General features: G+C 36.0%; 1 protein-coding gene across 1 annotated transcript; it reads left to right on the forward strand.

Moving 5' to 3' along the window:
• Positions 1-337: 337 nt before the first annotated feature.
• LOC103699111 (tryptophan synthase alpha chain-like) lies at positions 338-17,537 on the forward strand. The gene is made up of 9 exons (XM_039114291.3): positions 338-983; positions 5,193-5,339; positions 5,418-5,483; positions 7,272-7,380; positions 10,460-10,536; positions 11,503-11,580; positions 13,535-13,612; positions 16,894-16,953; positions 17,059-17,537. Exons 1-9 carry the CDS (start codon positions 798-800, stop codon positions 17,191-17,193), a joined length of 936 nt encoding a protein of 311 aa, XP_038970219.1. The 5' UTR covers positions 338-797; the 3' UTR covers positions 17,194-17,537.
• The last annotated feature ends 3,910 nt before the right edge of the window (positions 17,538-21,447 follow it).

The raw sequence follows: 21,447 nt of genomic DNA on the forward strand, positions 1-21,447 counted from the left end.
TTATCTTCATATTAAAATTATCTTTATCAATGTTTTAAAGCTTGCAGAACGAGGATGTCCCGGTACATGGAATGGGACACGCCATTGTCCCACCTCATTCTAGTGGCATCCTAGTCAAGGGCCTCGTAAGTACTCTCCATCTCTCTCTCCTTCTTCTTTCCTTTTCTTTTTTGTTTTTGTTTTTTCGTTCTTGTTCTTCTTTCTTTCTTTTCTTCCTCCTTTCCTCTTTTTTTTTCCCCTTACCTTTCTTTATTTCTTTTGTCTTTTTCTTCTTTTTTTTTTTTATCACTTCATCCACTTCTTTCTTTTCTTCCTTTCTTTTTCTTTTTCTTTTCGCCTTTCTTCATCCAAATCAAGAAGGCCAGATGCCATATGTCCGGATTAACCCCACCACTTATGTTGCACCATCTCATGACCAGGAGTTATCAAATTTGGATTCCATATTTAGGTAGCCCTTTATGTTATGATTATTAGGAGGGAAAGATAAAAGACATAGGTTTTAATTTAATTACTAAAAATCTAATTTGGTGGTATTATCTGGTTATCTATTTAGAACTCTTCATTCTTGAATCTGGGCAAGGTTTTGTATTTAGAGGAAAATTTTAAATCACCGTAGCAATGTTTTTAGGTAACATTAGAGAGCGTATTATGGATTCATGCGCGATGGCTACACGTAAAAAGCATAAGTGCATAACCCTGTCAGAGCCCAGAGAACAAAGCGCCAGAAGGCAGAAATCCCATTTGCACGGAGCAACGTTTGAACTTTTAAGCCGTTTCTGGTCTGAAAATCGGAGACAATGTCCCTTGCCGCCAAAGTTTCCTTCTCTTTTCTCCCCTCGACCAAATCCCGCAGCGTGTCTCTCCCTCGGCCCTCCTTCAAGCTCGTCTCTCCCTCCAAATCCTTCTCTCCCAGGGCTTCTCTCAGCGTCACCCCGTCTCTCGGGATCTCCGAGACCTTCTCCCGCTTGAGGGATCAAGGAAAAGTAAGCGGCGGCGTTTCCGTGTGAATTGTTTTGCATTTGTTCTGTTTTTTCTTTCTTTTGTCGGTGGATTGCGTTTTATTGATTATTTTCTTGGTTTTATCACTGAATTTGGCTCTGAGTTCGACATAATCTAGTTCTTTTGTTGTTTGACGGATTGAAAATAAAATCATGGAGAGTAAAAGTTTGATTAGCATCGGTGCACCAAATTTTGTAGATTCGTGATGTCGTGGATTTTTCTTTCATTGTGTTTCATGTGTTTTTTCAGCATCTGTTCTTCTAATTTAAAAATTGCGCTCCTTTTAGCGCAACATGTGTTTTATTTTTCTTCCTTTTCTTCCTTTGTTGCTGTATTCCATTTCTTTCGCTCATCATTTATATGCCTTTTGTACCAAGAATATTAGCTAGGCTTGTTGTGATCTTGTTCTTTTGCTGTTTGGTGGAGTAAAAATCAAATCTTGGAGAGGTCTGGCATACATTGTGATCCTAAATTTGTCGATTTCATCTATCATCTACTTGCTGCTTGTCTTGCATTCCCATTCTATATTTTCTGATTTATTCTGTCACCTTGTTGCTGCTTCCTGTTTCTGTTTTATGGGTTTTCCTTTATTTGCATTCTTTATGAATTTTTTATTCCAATTTGAAGTTGCATCCATTCACGTAATTGAAAATACGTTATCCTTTCAGCTGAATATTGTTCGTCAAATATATGTTGTTATGGCTGAATGTAGTGTTAAAAAGCAATCCTTTTCTATAAGAAGAGGCCAGCAACTGAATATATTTTCTTTCCCTTTTGTTTGAAAGGCTTTCTCAAATCTGTTAATTGCATCCTGTCATCGGGTTTTTGTCTATTCTGTCTATATTGTTCATTGTTTGTTATATTATACATTCGTTATGTCCAGCCATTTCATGTTTTTTGTGGAGCTAAAGTTTATCTTTTACTTCTCAGCATATTCCTTCCTTTTCTTTTCTGAGAGCTAGATGTGGATTTTTTGTGCAATGGTTTTGACTGGAAACTGAAACAACTGAACATGCACTGGGTTTTCCCATTCTCTTAGTATTTTCTCATATCTTTTTTTTTCTATTGCCCCTTCCATTTTCTTTTTTGATGCATATATTGAAATCTGTTTAAGGAGATTAGTCTTTTTCCCGACTTTATTGAGTAATTATGAGCTTAATAATTGGTCTGTCCAGCAACTCTACATGGGACGTGAGATATCAAGCATTAGGATTAGAAAGTAAGAGAGCTGATGCATGTCTTAGGAATTCATTCTTGAAGCAGATGAGCAGTCTTTTTTGGTCTCTTAATTGTTTTCACTTTTGTTTTACATTACCCACAGATTGGTGGTGGCAACAGTTATTCCCATTAATTTATTAAATTTTTATTATACCACGACTTATAGGAAATAATTAAAAGACATTACTTATAGGAAATTATACCAGGACTACTCCAATTATTCATAATTTCTAGAAAAATTACTACCATTCTGATTAAATTTTATGATCAAATTTTTATTGAAGCATTTTCATCTTTACCGTCTAGTCCTATTCATTTTGTTTCGAGGTTTAGTGCTTATTTTTAGTCATAAAATACTTGTTTTCTCATGCATTGTTTTTTTAATTATTCGTTAATTTGAGATAAGGCTTAATCATGACAGCTGCAATGACATTAGATATAGTCTTGTTAAGAATGATGGGAAAAGAAGGATTCGTAAAACTAATCTGAGATAGTTGTGGTAAGTCTCGGTGTCTATGGTTGTTTTATCGAAATAGTGTCCGGTAGTATTTGCCATTAGATAATTTTTTTTACAGTTAGATGCCATTTCATCTGAAAACTTGGTTCTAGTGCAAAGAGCAAACTGTCCATTTGCCCTAGGTATCTGGTGTGCCAATGTTGATAAATCCTATCAATGTGAGATTTGAGAATCTTTTTGTATGTTTCTGATTATACACTTATGCATATCCATATTCTCATCCATAGACCTTTATGCACACATATGCAAAACATACTCAAATACATTCATGCATGCATTCATCTGCACCTGCTTGGTTTCAAAATTACCGGCTTACAAGTTTATGCACTCATACATGCATAAACAAGGATGGATTAGACTGTTTAGGAGAATTATTCAGTCGTACTTAGAAACATGATTGCTTATTAAATAATCTGGATGTTTAAAAACATAATGTAAAAAGCATATACTGATAGTGGATGCATGCCTTTGTTCATTATTTTTTCTATGATAATTTATATGAATCCTCAATTTCTTGAAAAAAAAGAAGATAGAGATGGAACCAAAGGCAAATTAAAAGTCTCACATAGAACCCCATATTAAAGGATTAGTACTGGTTATTTCTTTGATATTTGATTATACTAAGCAAATTTGTGTTGCTGGACGTGCTATTTGCTGATATGAAATGTGAGTACTTATGATTAATGTCAAAAGATTGGCCAATTTATAGTGTGGAGAACTCGTCTTTTCTAGTTCATAGGGGCACAAATTACTAGGAAATTCATCTCTAGATCTTTCTCCATTATTAATGTTTCATGATTGAGTTGTTCATTACCACATGAGCAGGGATGCGAACATCCAAGACTAACATAAGCTATCTTGTTAATTAAAGTGCTTAGAGATTTCTATGCATCAAATACTTCCATGGAAGGGAAACATTGCCTATAAGTTGCATGAGGTTTCGTTGGCCAATATGCGAAGGTGATGCTTCATGGTGTGACAAAAGTGCAAAGAAGCTTTATACCATGTTATGGAACATTGAAGGGTTCAGGGGTATTGATACTCTTGAAAATTTGAAATGGAAGCACCCCTGCCACAATTTCTAGATTTCTTTACTCTGAAATGGCTGATTATTTATTAAATTTCTCTCAGTTACTAATTGTTTTGTTCTCAAAATGAGTGCTAATAAGGAACTGCGGAAGATGTATAAATATGTTGAAATATGGTTCGCTTGACTCTATATGGAAATATTATATATGTATATTAGAAAGGTCTAAATCCTGGTCCAATCAAACCTCAGATTTGGACTCACAATATTTGAATAAAGCCCTATCATTTGATTAAAATTTGATGCCTTTTTGGTTGCTGGTGATAAATGGGCTGCTAGTTTCAAGCTATTGCATGAGTTCAACAGGTAAAATATTACTAAGTGTCTCTTCTAATCAACCACGCAGCACTTGGGATGTCATTCCTTTTCTCAAATGCCATATGACAAGAGGAATAGCATGATTTATACACTTGGAATAAATGTGAAATACTAAAGAGGCTATGCATGCACCTAAGGGGAACCTATATATGAAATGCAGCTAATACAATGAACATCTCTAATATGTTGCTGAAAATTTCAGTTTTCTGCTATCACTGGTAGCATGTCTATTTCTTCTCGTCTTATTTTTTGACCTTTGTCTTCCCCTTCCCTCCCCTTATTGTTTCACCTAGTCGAACTGAAGTGGTACCTTGAGATAGATCAATGTCCAGTAAGTGGGAACTGAATACTGGTCAATTGGATCTGACCTTATTATTCTGCTATCAATTGCTGAGGATTATCTCCTTAAAGACTTTAAGATCAATTTGGCTTGAGTGGATGAGGTAGATGGATGATCTGGGGCAACTGATCCAGTAGTGGTTGTCAGCAAAGGGCTTCTAGATGTCAGAAGTTGATTGTCAATGCCTGTGACAATGATCTTGTGCTTTGATTCCACTTATCTTAAGTAGAAACTAATGGAAGATATGGAGTGGATTCGAAATTTTAATAAATGTAGCAGTTGCTCTATGTTTGCATTCATCTAAGGTCAGATTCGAATAATAAAAACATACGGAAAACAAAATAGTTCAGAGCACAACGCATGTAGGTCAATCATGTGTAATACCAATATCTCTTGGTTCAAAAATTTAAGTCTCACTTTGCCACACCTGCATATTAACTTGGGATTGAATTGATCTAATATATACTTATTTTATGCATTTTTGTGGCTAATATGATCTATAAATGCCAATTTTCAAAGGATGGGTGCATTCATTAGTTGACCTTGCAAAAAGCTGTTGTTTTCATTGTAACTTTTCTTTCTTTTGTTCTTTCTTTCTCTTTTTCCCCAAAGACTTGCTGCTCTAGGATTATGGGAAAACAGCTTTAATTTGCTAGGAATCTGCTTGTCCTTTTTACTTGGCTTCTAACTGCTATTTGTCTCCAATGCTTTAGGTTGCATTTATACCTTTCTTGACTGCTGGTGATCCTGATTTGTCAACAACTTCAGAAGCATTGAAAGTCCTTGATTCTTGTGGTTCGGACTTGATAGAATTGGGCATGCCCTACTCTGATCCTTTAGCAGATGGACCTGTTATCCAGGTTTTCCTATTAATACCTTTCCCGTCACAATTTTACTGTCGAACATTTCATGGTTTTTCATATTTGTGTTATTTTTAGGCTGCTGCGACACGTGCCCTAGCAAAAGGAAACAACTTTGATGCAGTTATATCCATGTTAAAGGAGGTATGGCTATCCTAAGAACTACTCTTTTGATAAAATACCTCTCTATCTATCACATATATATGACAAATGTGCATATGTTTGCCAGAATGTAGACTCTGTGCATAAACATTTCAACGCATATATTTGCCAAATCCTAATATTACTAATGTTCGAAAAGTCAACAATGAGGGATTTAGTTAGTTCAGGAGAGAGAAAAAGACCTACATTTTATTTCGTTGGCAAGTAATGTAAGTAATCAAAAATAGAGAACATGCAAAACAAAATAATAATGGGAAAATTCTAAGCCGGAGATATGTATATGCAAGCGAGTTGTAAACTTTTGCTATTAAAGATTTTACAAGGGACATAATGTTTTGGTTCATTATCATAAGATAAACATGATTGGATGTGATTTTTAATGATTTTCTAACTTGACATGTGTGTATGTGCATATTGAATATTCAATAACAATATTCTAGGACTCTCAATTGTTTTGTTAGTAGATAAATGTTCTCGATTACCTCCATCTCCATGATTTGATGGGTGCCACTTGTTTGTAGTCAAAACTGGTCAACTAGCACGACCTTTATGCTCTTGATGGCTTTCAAACTAGGAGGATACGAGAGTTTTTTTTTAACTACTAGGATCTTTTTTAAAATTAACAAAAGCTTAGGGAGGCATTTCATATTGGCCATGTCATGATAAATGTAAGTCAAAGATTATAGCTAAGATAACTCCTATCAGTTAATTTTGGTGTATACAACTTTTCGTTAGCCATCCATATATGATATGTTTCAAAAGATGGTAACCATGAATGAGTACTTCAGATAATATCTGAACATATTAATATGAAGGAGATGAGGATAATGAACAAAAATAGAGACCAGCACCGTAGGATTGAAGTATAGAAAGTAATGGGAGTCGACCTAACAAGTAGCCCTGCAATCCACCAAGGAGAGATATATGACGATCAATTTCACCCTGAGTATGCTATTCTTATAACCAACATTTACAAATCCAATATGGATGTTAAACGTGACATATGGAACCAGAAAAGCGCAATTCAACTCTACATGAATAGAACTTCATAAGTCAAGACAACTTTTAGCCCTTGACACTTTATTCCTCGACTTCTTTTATGCTTACTAGAATCTCTAGTTTACCCCCCCTAGAAATGGCTTAAAATCTCCTAATTTGACTCTGAAATTGTGTGCCTATAGGCAATGGAGGAATTTCACTTCCCATAAAGTGGAACTCATGTTTGTTAAGTAGATTAACTCTGCATCTTGACTATAACTAGAGTTTCAAGTTTGACAAGAATCAAGTGCATGCATATGATCCAATTCTTCTTTATTTCAAAATTGAGGAAGGTACTAGTGTTTGTTACCATGCCAAATTGCAAATTTTCGTTCATATTTTTTGTATGGTGTTAGTCAAGGTTTAGAATACCTGTATTGAACCCAATACCTTTTTTTCATCGGAACGGTGCGTTCTGGTACAATACCTGCACTGATGGTACGTATCGAAACTGAGAGCTTCGGGAAAAAAGACTATCGGTACACACCATGTGGTTGGTATAGCACCATTGGTATGCACAAAATACAAATATATGTGGACAGTACATATTGGTCAATGTTGGTCATGATGCTGGCTATACCGTTTTGTTTCGGCATTTTTTTTTAAACATGGTGTCAGTTATAATAGGTGATTGCTTTCAATAGATTTGCAGATTGACTTGTTGACATTGTGGAACTTGTTGCTATTTATATGATAGGTTCTCAAGTTGTGCTATTTATACTGTCTGAGCAGGTGGTACCTCAACTATCTTGCCCAATCGCTCTATTTACATATTACAATCCAATACTAAAGCGTGGAGTCGAAGAGTTCATGTCTATGATAGAAAATGTTGGCGTACATGGTGAGTGGACGTATCATATGATTGAACACATTTAATAGTGTTTTGCAGTGTGAATTTTGATCCGAGCAACTATATTAAGTTAATGGTCCTGTATGGTGAGACTTTTCTTTTAAACTACATACTTTTTTATGTTATCAAGTCTCAGATCATTGGTTAACTGTTACATGCTCTTGGTTAAGTTAATAATATGAACATATGATAGAGAATATCATAAATTGTTTTTCTACATGCTATGTTATGTATTGTTATTTTTAAATTTAGATCCTATTTTCTTTATGTTAGTTTGGAGGACTGTAAGACTGAAACTTCTATGTTATTAAAAAACATCCATTTTAGGGCATTAAACAAAGTTACCTTGCATTTCACGTAGATGTAAAATTAAAAGGGCTTCTCCTGCTCTTTTTGAGTTGCCCTCCCTCCTTTCGTTTCTTTTGGCTATATCTTTAATATTGTTGGGTTCTTCAAATGTATTTAACTCAAATGACCAGTGTGTTAGTTTTGCTTTGGGACTTGATACATTGGCCTCTGGAATCTTGAAAACTTTCGGTTTTGTTGTTCATCCTTCTATTTATCGCAGAGAAAGAAGTGGTCATTGCAGCATCATGAAGCCTTGAAAAATTGTTGATCCAACAATTGGTCAAATGAAGGTGCCATGTCTAGACTAGGCATGTAAATGTTTGCAAAGGGCTGAAATGTTTGATTAATTATGAAACTGCAAAGGAAGTTAAGAAATAAGATAAAATTCAATAAAAAAATGAAAATGAAGAGAATTAGCAATAATAAAAAAGGAGACTAGAACAATATAATATTGGGAGTGATTTGCTGTCATTTAATTGGAAAAATCATAATAGAAAATTTACTACTGCGTATTAACAAATCCATGATATCGACCCTCCTAGATGAGTAAAACATGCAGAAGAGAGAGAAGGGATTCAAAGTTCATTTAATTAATATAGTAGGCTTTTCCTAGAAATCACACCCTGAGAGGGTCGATATTTAATGCATGGATTGGGAACTTCTAACTGAGAATCCCCATCTTACAGCACTGGAACTGAGTGTAGCAGAAAAGAGTTGTGTACAAGGAAACTAGGAATATAACCCTTTATTTACCCCAACATAGCATACAGCACCAGAACTTAGTGTAACAAAAAAGAGTTGCATGTAATGAACACTGTGAATATAGCCCTTTATTAACCCGAATATAGCATATATCGTCTCTATAGTTGAGGTATATGTAGATCTTAGCTGAAATTTCGTATGGTTAATCTTTAAGTTTCTCATGATGCAGATGTATGAACCAATTAGCAATGTTATATAGAATTATATACATAAATGTTATATCGAGTTAGGTCTAGATACATTTATGGTTGGCATGTTATATGGACCACTTAAGGATAGTGTATATCTGGCTTTGAATCCCACATGCCTAAAGCTGCAAATGAGCCATGTCTGAGCCCATTTCTCTGCTGCTCATGCTTGGCTTTTTTGTGAAGTGGTATTCAAGGTTGAGCCAAGGTTTACTCCAAGTTCAAGTTTGGTTTTGTTTTAATGAGCTTTGAACAAACCTATTTATTGAGCCAATCTCAAGCAGCTGAGCTTCTGTTTTCTGCAAGCCTAGAGTTTGTCCAAGCTTTGCTTGTCTATGAGTTGAGCCTGAAATGAGGCATGAGCTTGGCTTGTTTTATAATGAGATCCTAGTTGCCAGAAACGAGAGTGGGTGAGGGAGCAGATAGAGAAAGAGGGTATTCCAGAAACATGTTTAAGTTCTGAAGTGCTTAGGAAGCGGTTGCATATTCGAGATTTTGGGGAGTTTGTGAAGCGGGTATGTTGCCCTAGGTAGAAGTTTCCTGCTATTAAGAATCAAACAAGCTAATGTGAGGTTGTTGTTTAACCAAGCTCAAGCTGTTCATGAATGTCTTGGTTCATTTGCAGCCTTGAAGTACTATATCAGGCTGGAGAGAGACCGGGTCCTACAATGCATTTGGGACCTTGAGTCTGTCCAGATTGAGTCATCTCCATCCACCTTGATCTGTCTTGGATGGGATGGATGAAGATGGCTTGGGAAGGCTTGACATTTGGGACACCAACTCTTTATGTATTCATTTTTGTCTTTTGTTTTTTCTCTTTGTTCTTGCATATGGCTGTTTAGATTCATCTCAATATCGTACCAACCTGGGTCTGGACTGGGATGATTTCTAGTTCAGGGATTTAATCCTTGATTGAAATATCCAATAAGATCAACATCCCAAACATTCCAAAATTCCTAAAAACTGTAAGTGTCCTTGTAATACAGGGCATCCTAGTATTTCATTTTTTTTTTTAAAGCTGGTTTATATACATCAGTGAATTGTCTACCAATCTTCCATTGCAAATGCTGGAACATGGGAATTTCAGTTGTTGCTTACAAGTATTATTACAAAGAAGTGATTTGATTTGACAAGAAATGACCCACGCTTTACAATTCTGGAGTAAGTGGAAAATAATCCAACATAGGGAATTAAATTTGACAAATATAAGGGAAGCTAATTGTAATTCATGATTTTAATGCCGATTTGTCAAGCATTCAGAAGTGTGCATTTCCCAATAATTCATTATTAAAATCAGGAAAGACTTTGGGTGAACCACTCAAAAAATGATCAGATCTATATGCAATTGGTTAAGAAATTAGTGTTGGAAGAATAAACGCAACATACATACTAGTTTTATCCAAAATTATAATAGTGAAAACTAAATCCAACAATTTGCTTGAAACTGAGCAAGATCACCAAAAACTGTACGGTGGGACCTCTTTAGTTTTCTTCTGACTGGTGAATCCTTTATGCCGATACATGGCAATTCCACATAATGATCTATGTGTTATTTAACAAACTATTTTTTTTCTTGCTGTTATCTCTTTAAGAATATTATGTTTAATGCATGCCTTTGTTTAAAAAATTTCAGTTCTTGATTATTTATTTGTTTTGTTAACTTTCTTAGTGTATTGTAATTTTTTGTTGATGTAATCATCAAGATGATTGCTGATGCTACCTTCTGCTATAATTTCTTTGGTGATTCATTAGTGACTCATACCAATTTGCAGGACTTGTGGTGCCTGATGTTCCTTTAGAGGAGACTGAAATTTTAAGGAATGAAGCTGTTAAACATAATGTTGACTTAGTAAGTCCCTCTTTTATCTCATTTTTAGCTACATCTATGTGTTTGGATTTTGTCTTCATATGCAACTTTATGCTAAATTAGGACTTTAAAATAATAAAATTCAAGGTAACTAGGTACATCCTCTATAATGAATTGAAGTTTTGTCAAGCAAGTTGATGTTTTCACAATATTGTTATAAGTCATGCTACTCTCGTGTGATGGATGTGCTATCATCCAATCGTGGTCATCTGTTGGGAAAGTGATTTATATTCATCTTGATGAGCTTCAAAGGCGGCAGTGGTTGCAGCATACTTATCGCTCCTGATTATATAACTTTTCAATTATTCCCGAACCTAGGAGACGACTCCTTCCTTGTGCCAGTCGGCTTCTAGACTTGGAGATGGTTTGTATGATTTCGCAGTTAATCTCCATTCACTGGAGACGACTCCACTCTGGTCGGAGATAGCTCCTTGTTAGACCAGCTATTTCAAACTCTCTAGAGACGACTCCAAACCATGTGGAGATGACTCTCGAGCCTTCTCAATAATACTCGGCTCAAGTGATCTTGCAATTCTTTATTTTTCTTTCAATTTAAACACATTAGTAACTACTTAAATATTTTGTTATCATCAAAATCAATCCATTGAGGTCAACACTACTTACAATGTTTTCTCGGTGATCTTACTGGCTAGAGTATGTGTTAAGGTCCAAATCTTTTATCAACTTCGCCAATTGTTGACTATATTTTACAACTTTATGGCATGCTTGGGTAATTCCATGTTCTCTTGCTTATTTGATTATAATTATGTGTGCAAGGAACAAGAGTCTTTAACGTTTATTAAAGATATTTTGAATCTAAAAGTTCGTGTTACTGTATGAATTGATGATTTACTTTATTGGTAAATTGAATGCTCATCTTGTTAAAGAACTAACCTTGCTTCCTTTTTCAAATTGTTCTCTCTTTTCATTATCTTCATCACAACATAGGTGCTTCTTACTACGCCCACCACTCCAACAAAAAGAATGAAAGCCATTGTAGAAGCTTCAGAAGGATATGTATATCTCGTAAGTTGATTTTTTAGACGGGTTGAAATATGCTTCTAGTTCTTTTGATCCATTTAATAGACATTTTGATGTTGAATTACACAAAATCACACTTCACCAAAACCACCACCCACCAAGCACCACACAGAAAAATCTAGAAAAGGCAAATGCAATTTCTTCTACCTTGAAGAGGTTATTTATCTTTTGATATTTCATATTAATCATTGCTGTATCATTATTAGGTTTCCATGTGTTCTTCCCCCTCTTTTCTTTAGCCTCATTTTACCGTCCAAGGAAGCCCTTTAATTGTTAATTATTTCAACATTAGCTTATCTTGTTGCAGTTTTAGGATTGTTTGAGTCAGGTGTTAGTGCATCACCATATATCTCCTCTAATGCTCTCCCTGCAAAGTCCTTGCAACTCCATATGGAAAAAATCTGTTACAAGAAAAAAAAACTGATACAGATTGTATGAATAATCTGCCCTCTTTTGTTTTCTTATATCACTAACTTTCTGGAGTCCTAAGATCATTTTATTTTAATTGTCCATACAAAAGCTGCGACCTGTGCATGCATGCAGGTACACAACCAACAAGCATTGTCGTAACATTTTAGGTATGAAGTTATGAACCCTTCGCCTGACATTTCACCCGACATCAGAATCTAGCGTTTGTGCACTTAAACTCTGATCTTTTCTTTCAGTGCATGTTAACTTGCTGACAAACCTTTTCCATTTTTAGTTGCGTGTGCCTTGTGTGTTTGTGTTTTGTGGAGTTTAAGTGCCGTTAATTGCACAAGATGAAACAAATAATTTGGTTTGGTCATCTCTCGTAGTGAGTGCAAACTAAGTGTGTGTTACAACCTTGGCCACATGCCACCAAGCAAGTATCAGTATTTTGCACCAACTGTTTGAGGTTAGAAAGATTTATTGACCTTTATGTATCCATTCCTATAAAAGGCTACATGCCAAAGTCATCTAACAAAAAGCAGGCTGATGGACTATAAAGTGATATGATCCATGGAGCAATCCACATGGTGCTCACATTTCTTATATATACATGAATATCTATCTGTATTACATAACATGCATAAATAGATAAATAAGATAGTTATATGGATAGATAGAGAGTGTGTGTGAGAGAGAGAGAGAGAGAGAGCAGTGGAGGCAACATGGAATCATGCATTAGATTCCACCAAGGATTCAAATCTTGACTATTGATCCAATATCAATGGTTGGCTGATATGCTAGATCATTGAAACAGGGATGGTATGGGCCTCAATATAATTGTGCCAAGAAAAGGTGTGCTGTGCTGTAGAGGGTTGATGCCCCAATAAGGGGCAAAAAGGGCCCATTTTGACTGATTCAGTGGTATACCAGTCTTCCTGTATTGGCTGTGTAGAGGGCGGATACCCTGCTGATTCTACAATGATCATGTATTGCATGTGATATTGGTTTACTCCGACATGTTAAGCCACCATTGTCTGATGCCATAGGATCATTTTTTCATACCGATCACCAATGGCCTAGTGATCATGAAATGTATGGACCCATCAAGTCTTTACATTTCAAATCTATCAGACAGGATAATCTTGAGGTAATTAATGTTACAACCTCCTTTCAGCCTTGTTAAACATTTGGACCAATGATGCAGAATTTTCAATCCTTTTCACCTAAATAATTGGAAATTATGTATGTTTATTGGTTGTTTAAATTTTCCTGATGAAATCATGGTCATTATCAATTTGTTATATAATTATTGCTCAGTTCTTTGCCCACTGCTGAAGTTTCTAGCCTTTATCCTGCCACCCATGATATATTGATTGCTCAAAGTAAGATTGTTTTATGCTGCTGAAATGGTACCACTGCTTATTAATTATCTTAGTTTAGATCTCCACTTGTTTTTGTGCTATTTCAAATAACTCTTGCACTCATTTAAATTTCTAGTGATTGGGCTTGTTATATATTTTTTATGTAGGTGAGCTCTGTTGGAGTTACGGGTGCCCGTTCATCTGTAAGTTCACACGTTCAATCTCTCCTACAAGATATTAAAGAGGTTTGTCACCCTAATTTCCATTTCCTTCATTATTGCAAAACAATCAATCTTTTGCTAAAGTGACCAAATATAGCCTTCATGTTAGTAAATACAGCATGCGATGTTGAGTATTCTTTAAATTTGTTTATTCTCATTTCAATAGGGTATTAAAAAGTGACCCCAGTATTTGGGTGGTCAAGGGACTGCAGAACATGTGGTATGTGGGCTGTATATATACGTGGTTAGTATTTTTTTTACAATATAAAATTAATAAAATATATTAAGTACAATGAAAATAACAATAATGTTAGGGATACTGTTCTGGATAGTTAATATCAATCAGGGACGGCTCAATACATTCTGGGGCCTAAGGCGAATCCAATGAATGAGGCCTTTTTTTTTAATAATAATTTTTTTTAATAATAATTTTTTTAATAAATATAAAATACTTAAAAAAATATATGAAAATAGATAGCTATCAAGTACACTATTTCAACCATGAATCTAACAAAGATAGACAAGAAGCCTTTTCAATTTAATATAATTCTTGAATGGAAGCACATAAAAGTAATTATTCTAAATGAAGGACCATGAAACTGATTAAATAACTGAGATAATACTTGGCAATACTGTTTACCATGTCAAGCAAGAGTCGGATAGGAAAAGGTCATCTCATGGCACTTCATGGTCAAGGTAAAGAAAAGAATTTGTCCATAAAGAAACCTCTCAATAAGGGAAAGTAGGGTCATTATGGGAAATTCACTCCATCAAATTAATAAAAGTCCCATCCCACCATCTCCCCTTCAAGTGAGTACCCAAGCAGCAACTGCAACATCACGGCACAGCAGCCATTCAACCCCCTCCCTCCTTTTCTCTCTCTACCACCCAAGAGGGGAGAAGAAACCGAGAGGAGAAAACTAAAAGAATCTCCACCCTCCAAGACGTCCATCTCCAATCCCCCTATCTTTCTTCCGGATGGCCCAGCTGGATCAGGAGTAATGTGAGGGAAGGAAACCAAGACCAAAACCAAAAAAGAGAAGGGATGAAAGGTAAGAGTGGCTTCAGGCGTCTATCAAGCCAACCAAATCCCTCCTCTCTCTCTCCCTCCCCCCCCCCCCACCCAAAACAAAACTACTGCCCCCAACTTCCAAATTGCCCCTCTGCAGGCCAGTAAACTCTCCACCGATGGAGGGGGGAAGATTCGTAGCCAACTCCTGATCCCGTTTATATGGGGCCTTTGCTTCCTTTTGGTCAGCCTCCCGGGGCCTTAGGCGACCGCCTCAGTCGCCTAAGGCTCGGGCCGGCCCTGATATCAATATTAATAACAGCAATAATTAATAATTAGTGCTTGCTATATAGTAATTAATAATAATAGTGATAGTTATAACGTAATTGTAACTGACATTCGACCTGACCATTAGTTTGAACATGCTTCATCTGCACTTGCCCATGTAAGAGTGGGGCACGTTTTTGGCTCCATGATGCTAGGTGGTTCGTTTATGCAACCACATAATGCTAATGAGCCACGCGCCAAGTAAGCTGCTTTTTTCGGCTTATATGTGATATGACCACATATCCTGAATGCATATAGGCAGTGTGGTGCAGGGATATCGCATTCACATATGTGGCTGTATATGTGGCCCTATGCACTGCATTTCAAAGCACTGCACTTTAGTGATCACCTTTGGTTTTTAGACCTGTCATAGTCTTCTAATGTAATTCTTTTTGTAGGAATGCATGAGCTTGTAATTTAATATTATTAGCGAATCCTAATACTCTGGTATGAGCGCATACATATTTTAGGTTGGGAAGGGTCATGATTCTGGTGCTTGCAAATATATTTTACTTGATATGTTTGTTGGCAGTTTTTGTATGGATTGTTCTGGTAACGCCCTGTTTCGATTTATGATTTCCTGAGTACTTGGTAACTTTACAGTCAGTCAACTGATTCTGTGGTTAGAGATGGTGGTATTGTGCTGTTGATGGCAGGTCTCCGATTGAAGAGGAAAGTTTAATGCATTTAATTTATCAGATAGTGAAAGATTAATTACCCTATTACCCTAGGCCAAATCAATCTTGAAATTTAAAGCAGTGACCTGTGTATATAACTCTAATAATCTATTCTTTTGTCCATTTTGTTATTATGCGTCTGCCAGTGTTCTTGTAATGCTTGATATTTGCTCCATAATTTATTTTATAGTCTGAAATATAAGAATGGCTCCAACTGTATGTCCTAGCATCTCTCTCTCCCTCTCTATGTGTGTGTGTGTGTGTGGCAAGTTGAAATTTATCTAAAGCTATTTTTGTTTTGCTTTGTCAATGGCTCTTGAAGTAGTGCCATATATGCTTTGAATTTTTCTCTTGTTGTACTTAAGGCTATTCTCACACTTGAAGTTGATGGTCTCAAAATGTTGCATTGTATTTATTTTATACCTGGTCAGGATGCCTGGCTCCTGTATTTGTGTAGTATAATCCACATGGGCAGGAAGGGCTGAATATGATGAGTGCCTAGAGAGAGAAGAGGATGGGATCAAGGAATGCCCCCAGTTTTGCAATGCTGAGAATTTTGGGTACTAGTAATCAATTTTTAGATGAATTCCTTCTGAAGATCTCGGCATTGAAAAATAAGCAGCCTTTCCTAAACCAGCCTACAGAACACTCAGTCTCTTCCCTGATCCCATTTCTTAGTTCTTCCCACCAGTGCGGGACAAGGCAAAAACCTCTTGAGTTATACTAATATTCTTTTTGACATGTCAACCAAGATTTTTTCTCTTCCCTTTGGCAAATAACAATATAACAGAAGATCTTTTATTTTGGTATCTCTACATGTTCAGGTGCTAAATCCTGAGTGCTGATCATACATGGGTTCAATCAGTGCACCGATACCTGGAAATGATTTTCATTCCAAACAGCTATTCTTGAACTGCTGATTCATGGACACTGAATAGAAAATCTAGGATTCTTGCCATGAAGAATTTGCAGTTTACCAGAGTGAAATACATGAAGTTTTGATCTAAGTTTTATAGATGGTTTATACTTCATTACATTAACTTTTATTCAGATACTATGTCTGCTTTTAGAGAGAGAGAGAGAGAGAGAAAATAAGTCAAATCATAGAAGACAATTATGATGAGACTGCGTACTGACAGTTTCAGCTAGAAGTGTAAATCAGTATTGTGTTGCCTTTGGATAGCTTGACAGTATAGTTATGCCATGTAGTGAGATCCTGATAGTTTCTGTATTGTTCGATATTCTTTGCTTTTATCTCATTTAAATGACAAATGTTTTCTCATTGTTTACAGGCAACAACAAAACCTGTTGCAGTTGGCTTTGGCATATCGACACCAGAGCATGTGAAGCAGGTCAGATATTTGATGGAAGAAACTTTATTTACATCCAGTTCTTTGCCACTCTGATTTTAGAAACTCTTGATTATTCTATAGCTTACTAGTTCATGTATATAATAGGTAGCTGGATGGGGAGCAGATGGCGTGATTGTTGGTAGTGCAATAGTGAGGCTTCTTGGTGAGGCCAAATCACCTGAAGAAGGATTGAAGGAGCTAGAAACCTTCACAAGGTCTTTGAAGGCTGCAATCCCTTGACAAATATTTCAAATTTTGGCCTTCTCTGTGCTGAGGCATGGTAACTTACCACAATGTGCCTGCTCTTGGTCTAGTGTGCTGTGGAAAATGATGCACATGAACGCCATAGTTTAGTGAAGAGAAGGGTCACCTGAGATATGAATGTTCCATTGTTGTGCTGCAAGCTATTGATAATTTCTTTTTTCCATTGTTAATATTTTTATAAACACAAATAAGGTTGGTCCAGGCGCACAGCGTGAGAAGCTCCTGGATGAGACATTCCATCACCAATGTTTTCTATCTTCAACCTTTCGTCCAAAGTTTTTCCTAGTATGAATATCATGCACATCATATTCTAGCAAAAAGGTTAGCTTGAGAAGCAAATTTTCTATTGCCTATGATAGTTAATTACAAAAATGGCCATACTTCCAGCATGAGGAAATTACACCTGCAAGGGCAGTGTGTTAATATACATGGGGTGTGTTGGAGAGATTTGCACGTAATGGTAGAATTGCTGAAATACCATTTGTTTTGATCTTTTCTGCACTTAAAAGACCGTTGAAGAATGCTAATAAATTATTTTTTTTTCATGTGCCATCTTCATTGATGTTGTTGAATTTTCAATGCAATTATTGTTCAGATGAAACCATCTGAATGCTCTTGTTGTATGTAAAGTGTGCATTAAAATTAATAGAATGGCACTTTATCTAATGTAAATGCATAAGGAAACAACATATAATTCCATGAACAAGCACCAACTCTAGCACTTCAAAGACAGAGAGACTTTTTTAAATTTCTTAAATACTTCAGAAATACAAGATTCTGACCATGCAAGCACTGGTAACTAATATATTACATGTTTTAGATTCTATTAATACCTTCAAAATACCATGGAAATATAACTTGCTCACTGATTCGAGGACAATCAGCCATATTTTTCAGAATGCAAGACGAAGATTTAAGTTTGTTCTTAGAGCTTTTCTCCAAAAAAAAAAAAAAGAGAAGGTTTTGTTGCTATGGCAGCCCAATATTTAAGCTGCGAACTAGTTTTTCCATCCTTATATTTACAGCGCATGAAAATTCCTCTTAAAAGCTCGCAATGCATTATTTTTGTTGTTTATGCCCAAATAGCGAATGATTGATGAGTGCATACATCATTCCCAATGCCAGAGTGCAAGATTTTAATTTTGTATGGAGACAACTGAAACTTGTCGAAATATGAGATTTTGATTTCGAGCAGTGTCATCCTGTGCTTTGCCCCTTGGTTAGCAAAGCACCTGTTCCTTGAGTGGTGGCTGTGTCTGCCAACGGTCATCCTTGGTTTTCCGTTTTAATTTTTTAACTACATGGTTATTAGAGACAGGCAAAATAAGAAATGTCTCTGTTGTTTTTTGGCAGGAGAAGAGGGAAAAACTATTAATGACATCAATAATACGCAATCACTCATGCCCATTGTTGCATCATAAAGACCGGTAATGCTAATTTACCAAAAAGAAAAAAGACTAGTAATGCTACGGGTTTCCATTAAGTGCACATGAACATTTCTTGTACCAAGTGGCGAGAGAGAGCTGTTGCAACTCATGAATGTATTACCAAACACGGGAGTTGATTTTGAAGTTGTCAATTTTTTTGACGTTAGCACAGGCTCAGGTAAATCTTTTGTGTATAATTTGAGGCATCTCAAGCATTTTGGGTGGGGGAGAGCATGTTAGTGGGTGTTTAATAGGGCATGATCGGTAAAGGTGATAAGATTACAAAACTGTGAAGAAAAATCTATCCTTGAGAATAGATATGCAGATTATCCCAAGGTGGTGAACCTGCGATAAAATTTTAGGACAATTTTGTCTCTTGATCCAGCAGTTGAGTATTGACCAAATTTCCGCATGTTCCACCTGAGCCTCCAAGAAAATACCATCCAGAAAAGATCTGTTCAGAAAAAAGCGTCCGCAAGAAAGTGTCATCTATGAGAGATTTGGATACCCATCTTGTTTCTTTTCTCTTCCCTTTTTTTTCTTTTTTTTTGGGTCATAGCTTGATTTCGTTAAGTATTCATTTCTTTATTTTTTGATTTCTTATGTTTGATTGAATCCATCTTATTTCCTTGAAAATTGATATCCATGTAGAAAATTATATTATTTTCATCCAGTAGATATGTTGTATATCTGAGGTGTATCATTTTTTTTTTTTTGTACAAGATCTGAAAGGTATAGATTTTTCTGTAGCTCTATTCTGTAGATCTATTTATTTCCTAAGGTGTTTGATCAGAATTCTTTGAGCACAATTTTTTTGCAGCTGCATCCGCGCACTAGATATTGGATTCATCCTTATCTTTTTTTTGAAATGACGAGTTGTAAATATTCAGGCTAGCCATATATTCATAGAGGGTAAGGGGCCAGCATACTAGTTGGCCTTACGGTTTCTGATTTCCTTTGTGACCTCACTGATTTCCATTGCCACCTCACCCGAGAATATCTTCAAAGAAAAGGAAAAGCAATGGTGCCTTAGTTCAATCCATAAATATGTCATGTCTTTTTATAATATATAAAGCAGCTAAAATATTTTTCCTCTACCTATCTTTTTTTTTTCATTCCATTTTTTTGGTGAAATTTTCTTTCCTATTCTTCTGAAAATATAATAATAAGAAACCTATGTACCTAAAGGGGAAATATGCTGTGAATTTACGTGGAACAACTACTTAAACAAAATTTCTGGCATCCATATGCATATCGTCATTGATTTATGACATATTTACTCGCCAGTTTGTGGAAATACGAGCAACAAAATAAAGCCTTTATCTTTGCCGAGCTTATGATAGCTCTGCATCACAAAGTGGTGATTTACTTAACTGCTTTATTTATTTGAATACAACCACAACAAAAATTGGTATATTTTTTTTTATATTCTTAATTCATGAGAACTTAGAATATATAAACAATCCTTCTAACATATATCTAGAGTATTATTAGTATTATATGGTCAATGATCTTAAATGCCTATAGTATACCAAATAGATTAATCATAGATTTTCTGAGATCTTTAAACACTGGACCATTACATACCAAACATGATGATCTTAGATCACTGATGATCATATTACCCCAAAATAAGTATTATCGATAATCTTAGATTTCTATAGTGATTCCATTTGGGTCGCCAAATGCCCCCTTGCTTCAAACAAATCACCAAAATCACAAGCAAGACACCAGCTGTGATATCTCGAAGATTTTAACAATCAACTAATACCGGGTGTGGGCAAGATGGAATATTAAAGAACTAGTAAGAAAAGATACCTCGACACCCTGGCGTAGGTGGCATATGATTACCGAGCTATGAGATATTAATCAATTATATAAAAATAAATTTAACTAAAAAATAAAATCATCTATCATTCTTTATTTTAATGCTAGTTTAAAACTCTTGTGATTTTTTTACCAGTGGCAAACCACCTTATATTTCCTTGATAAATGAGATAAGAGAAAAATAAAGAAGAAAGAAAAATTTATAATGTAGATTAACGTCTATCTTGACAGACGGCAAGATAATATGAGGCCAAATTGTACACGGATTCCATACAGACCAAATCATTTGTCATCTGCTTTCCACGTCTATAGCGCAGACCCATCCTTTTTTTTGTTTCTTTTGGAAGCTAGGAACCTTTTCTTTTTCATCAACTTTCGAAAAGCCATCAATGCACGAATGACAAAGTGTTACAATCCCCTGCAGACAATGAAAACGTTGAAAGCCTGGGCGGCGGCTCCGGGGCAACGTTGGGTGGCCCAGACAGAATTGGTATTACTTATTATTACTAATGTCTAAATTCTGTCCGACTATGATTTGACAATTTAGAGATATGAAGAATGCAGACCAATTCGCTCAGTCTATGATGGTGAAACGTGAAGCACCAATCTATTGTGAAAAGTCATGGATCTATACGCAAAGAAAAAAGAAAGGCCCACCAGAACGGCTCCAGCCGGACCTCCTTCGATGCTCAAATCAGGTAGCACTTTGAAATAACATTGAGAAATAGCAAAAGAATAAAAAAGTATCAAAGTAGAGTTATCTTCCTAGATTGAAAAGTCTTGAGTGTTTGACCTGGAGTGCTCGGCCTAGAGTGCTCGCCCTGGGAGCTTGGCCTCGGCATTTGGAAGCTTGGCTTTTTGGAGCTCAACCATCGAAGACTCGGCTATCGGAGGCTCGACCATCGGGAGCTTGGATATTTGAGGCTCGACCTAAGAGTGCTCGATCTGAGAGCTCAACATAGAATCTCGGCCTAGA

The sequence above is a fragment of the Phoenix dactylifera genome, chromosome 1 (assembly GCF_051530095.1).
Source record: "Phoenix dactylifera cultivar Ajwa chromosome 1, Ajwa_hap1_PhDact_Kaust_v1.1, whole genome shotgun sequence".
Lineage (NCBI taxonomy): Eukaryota > Viridiplantae > Streptophyta > Magnoliopsida > Arecales > Arecaceae > Phoenix > Phoenix dactylifera.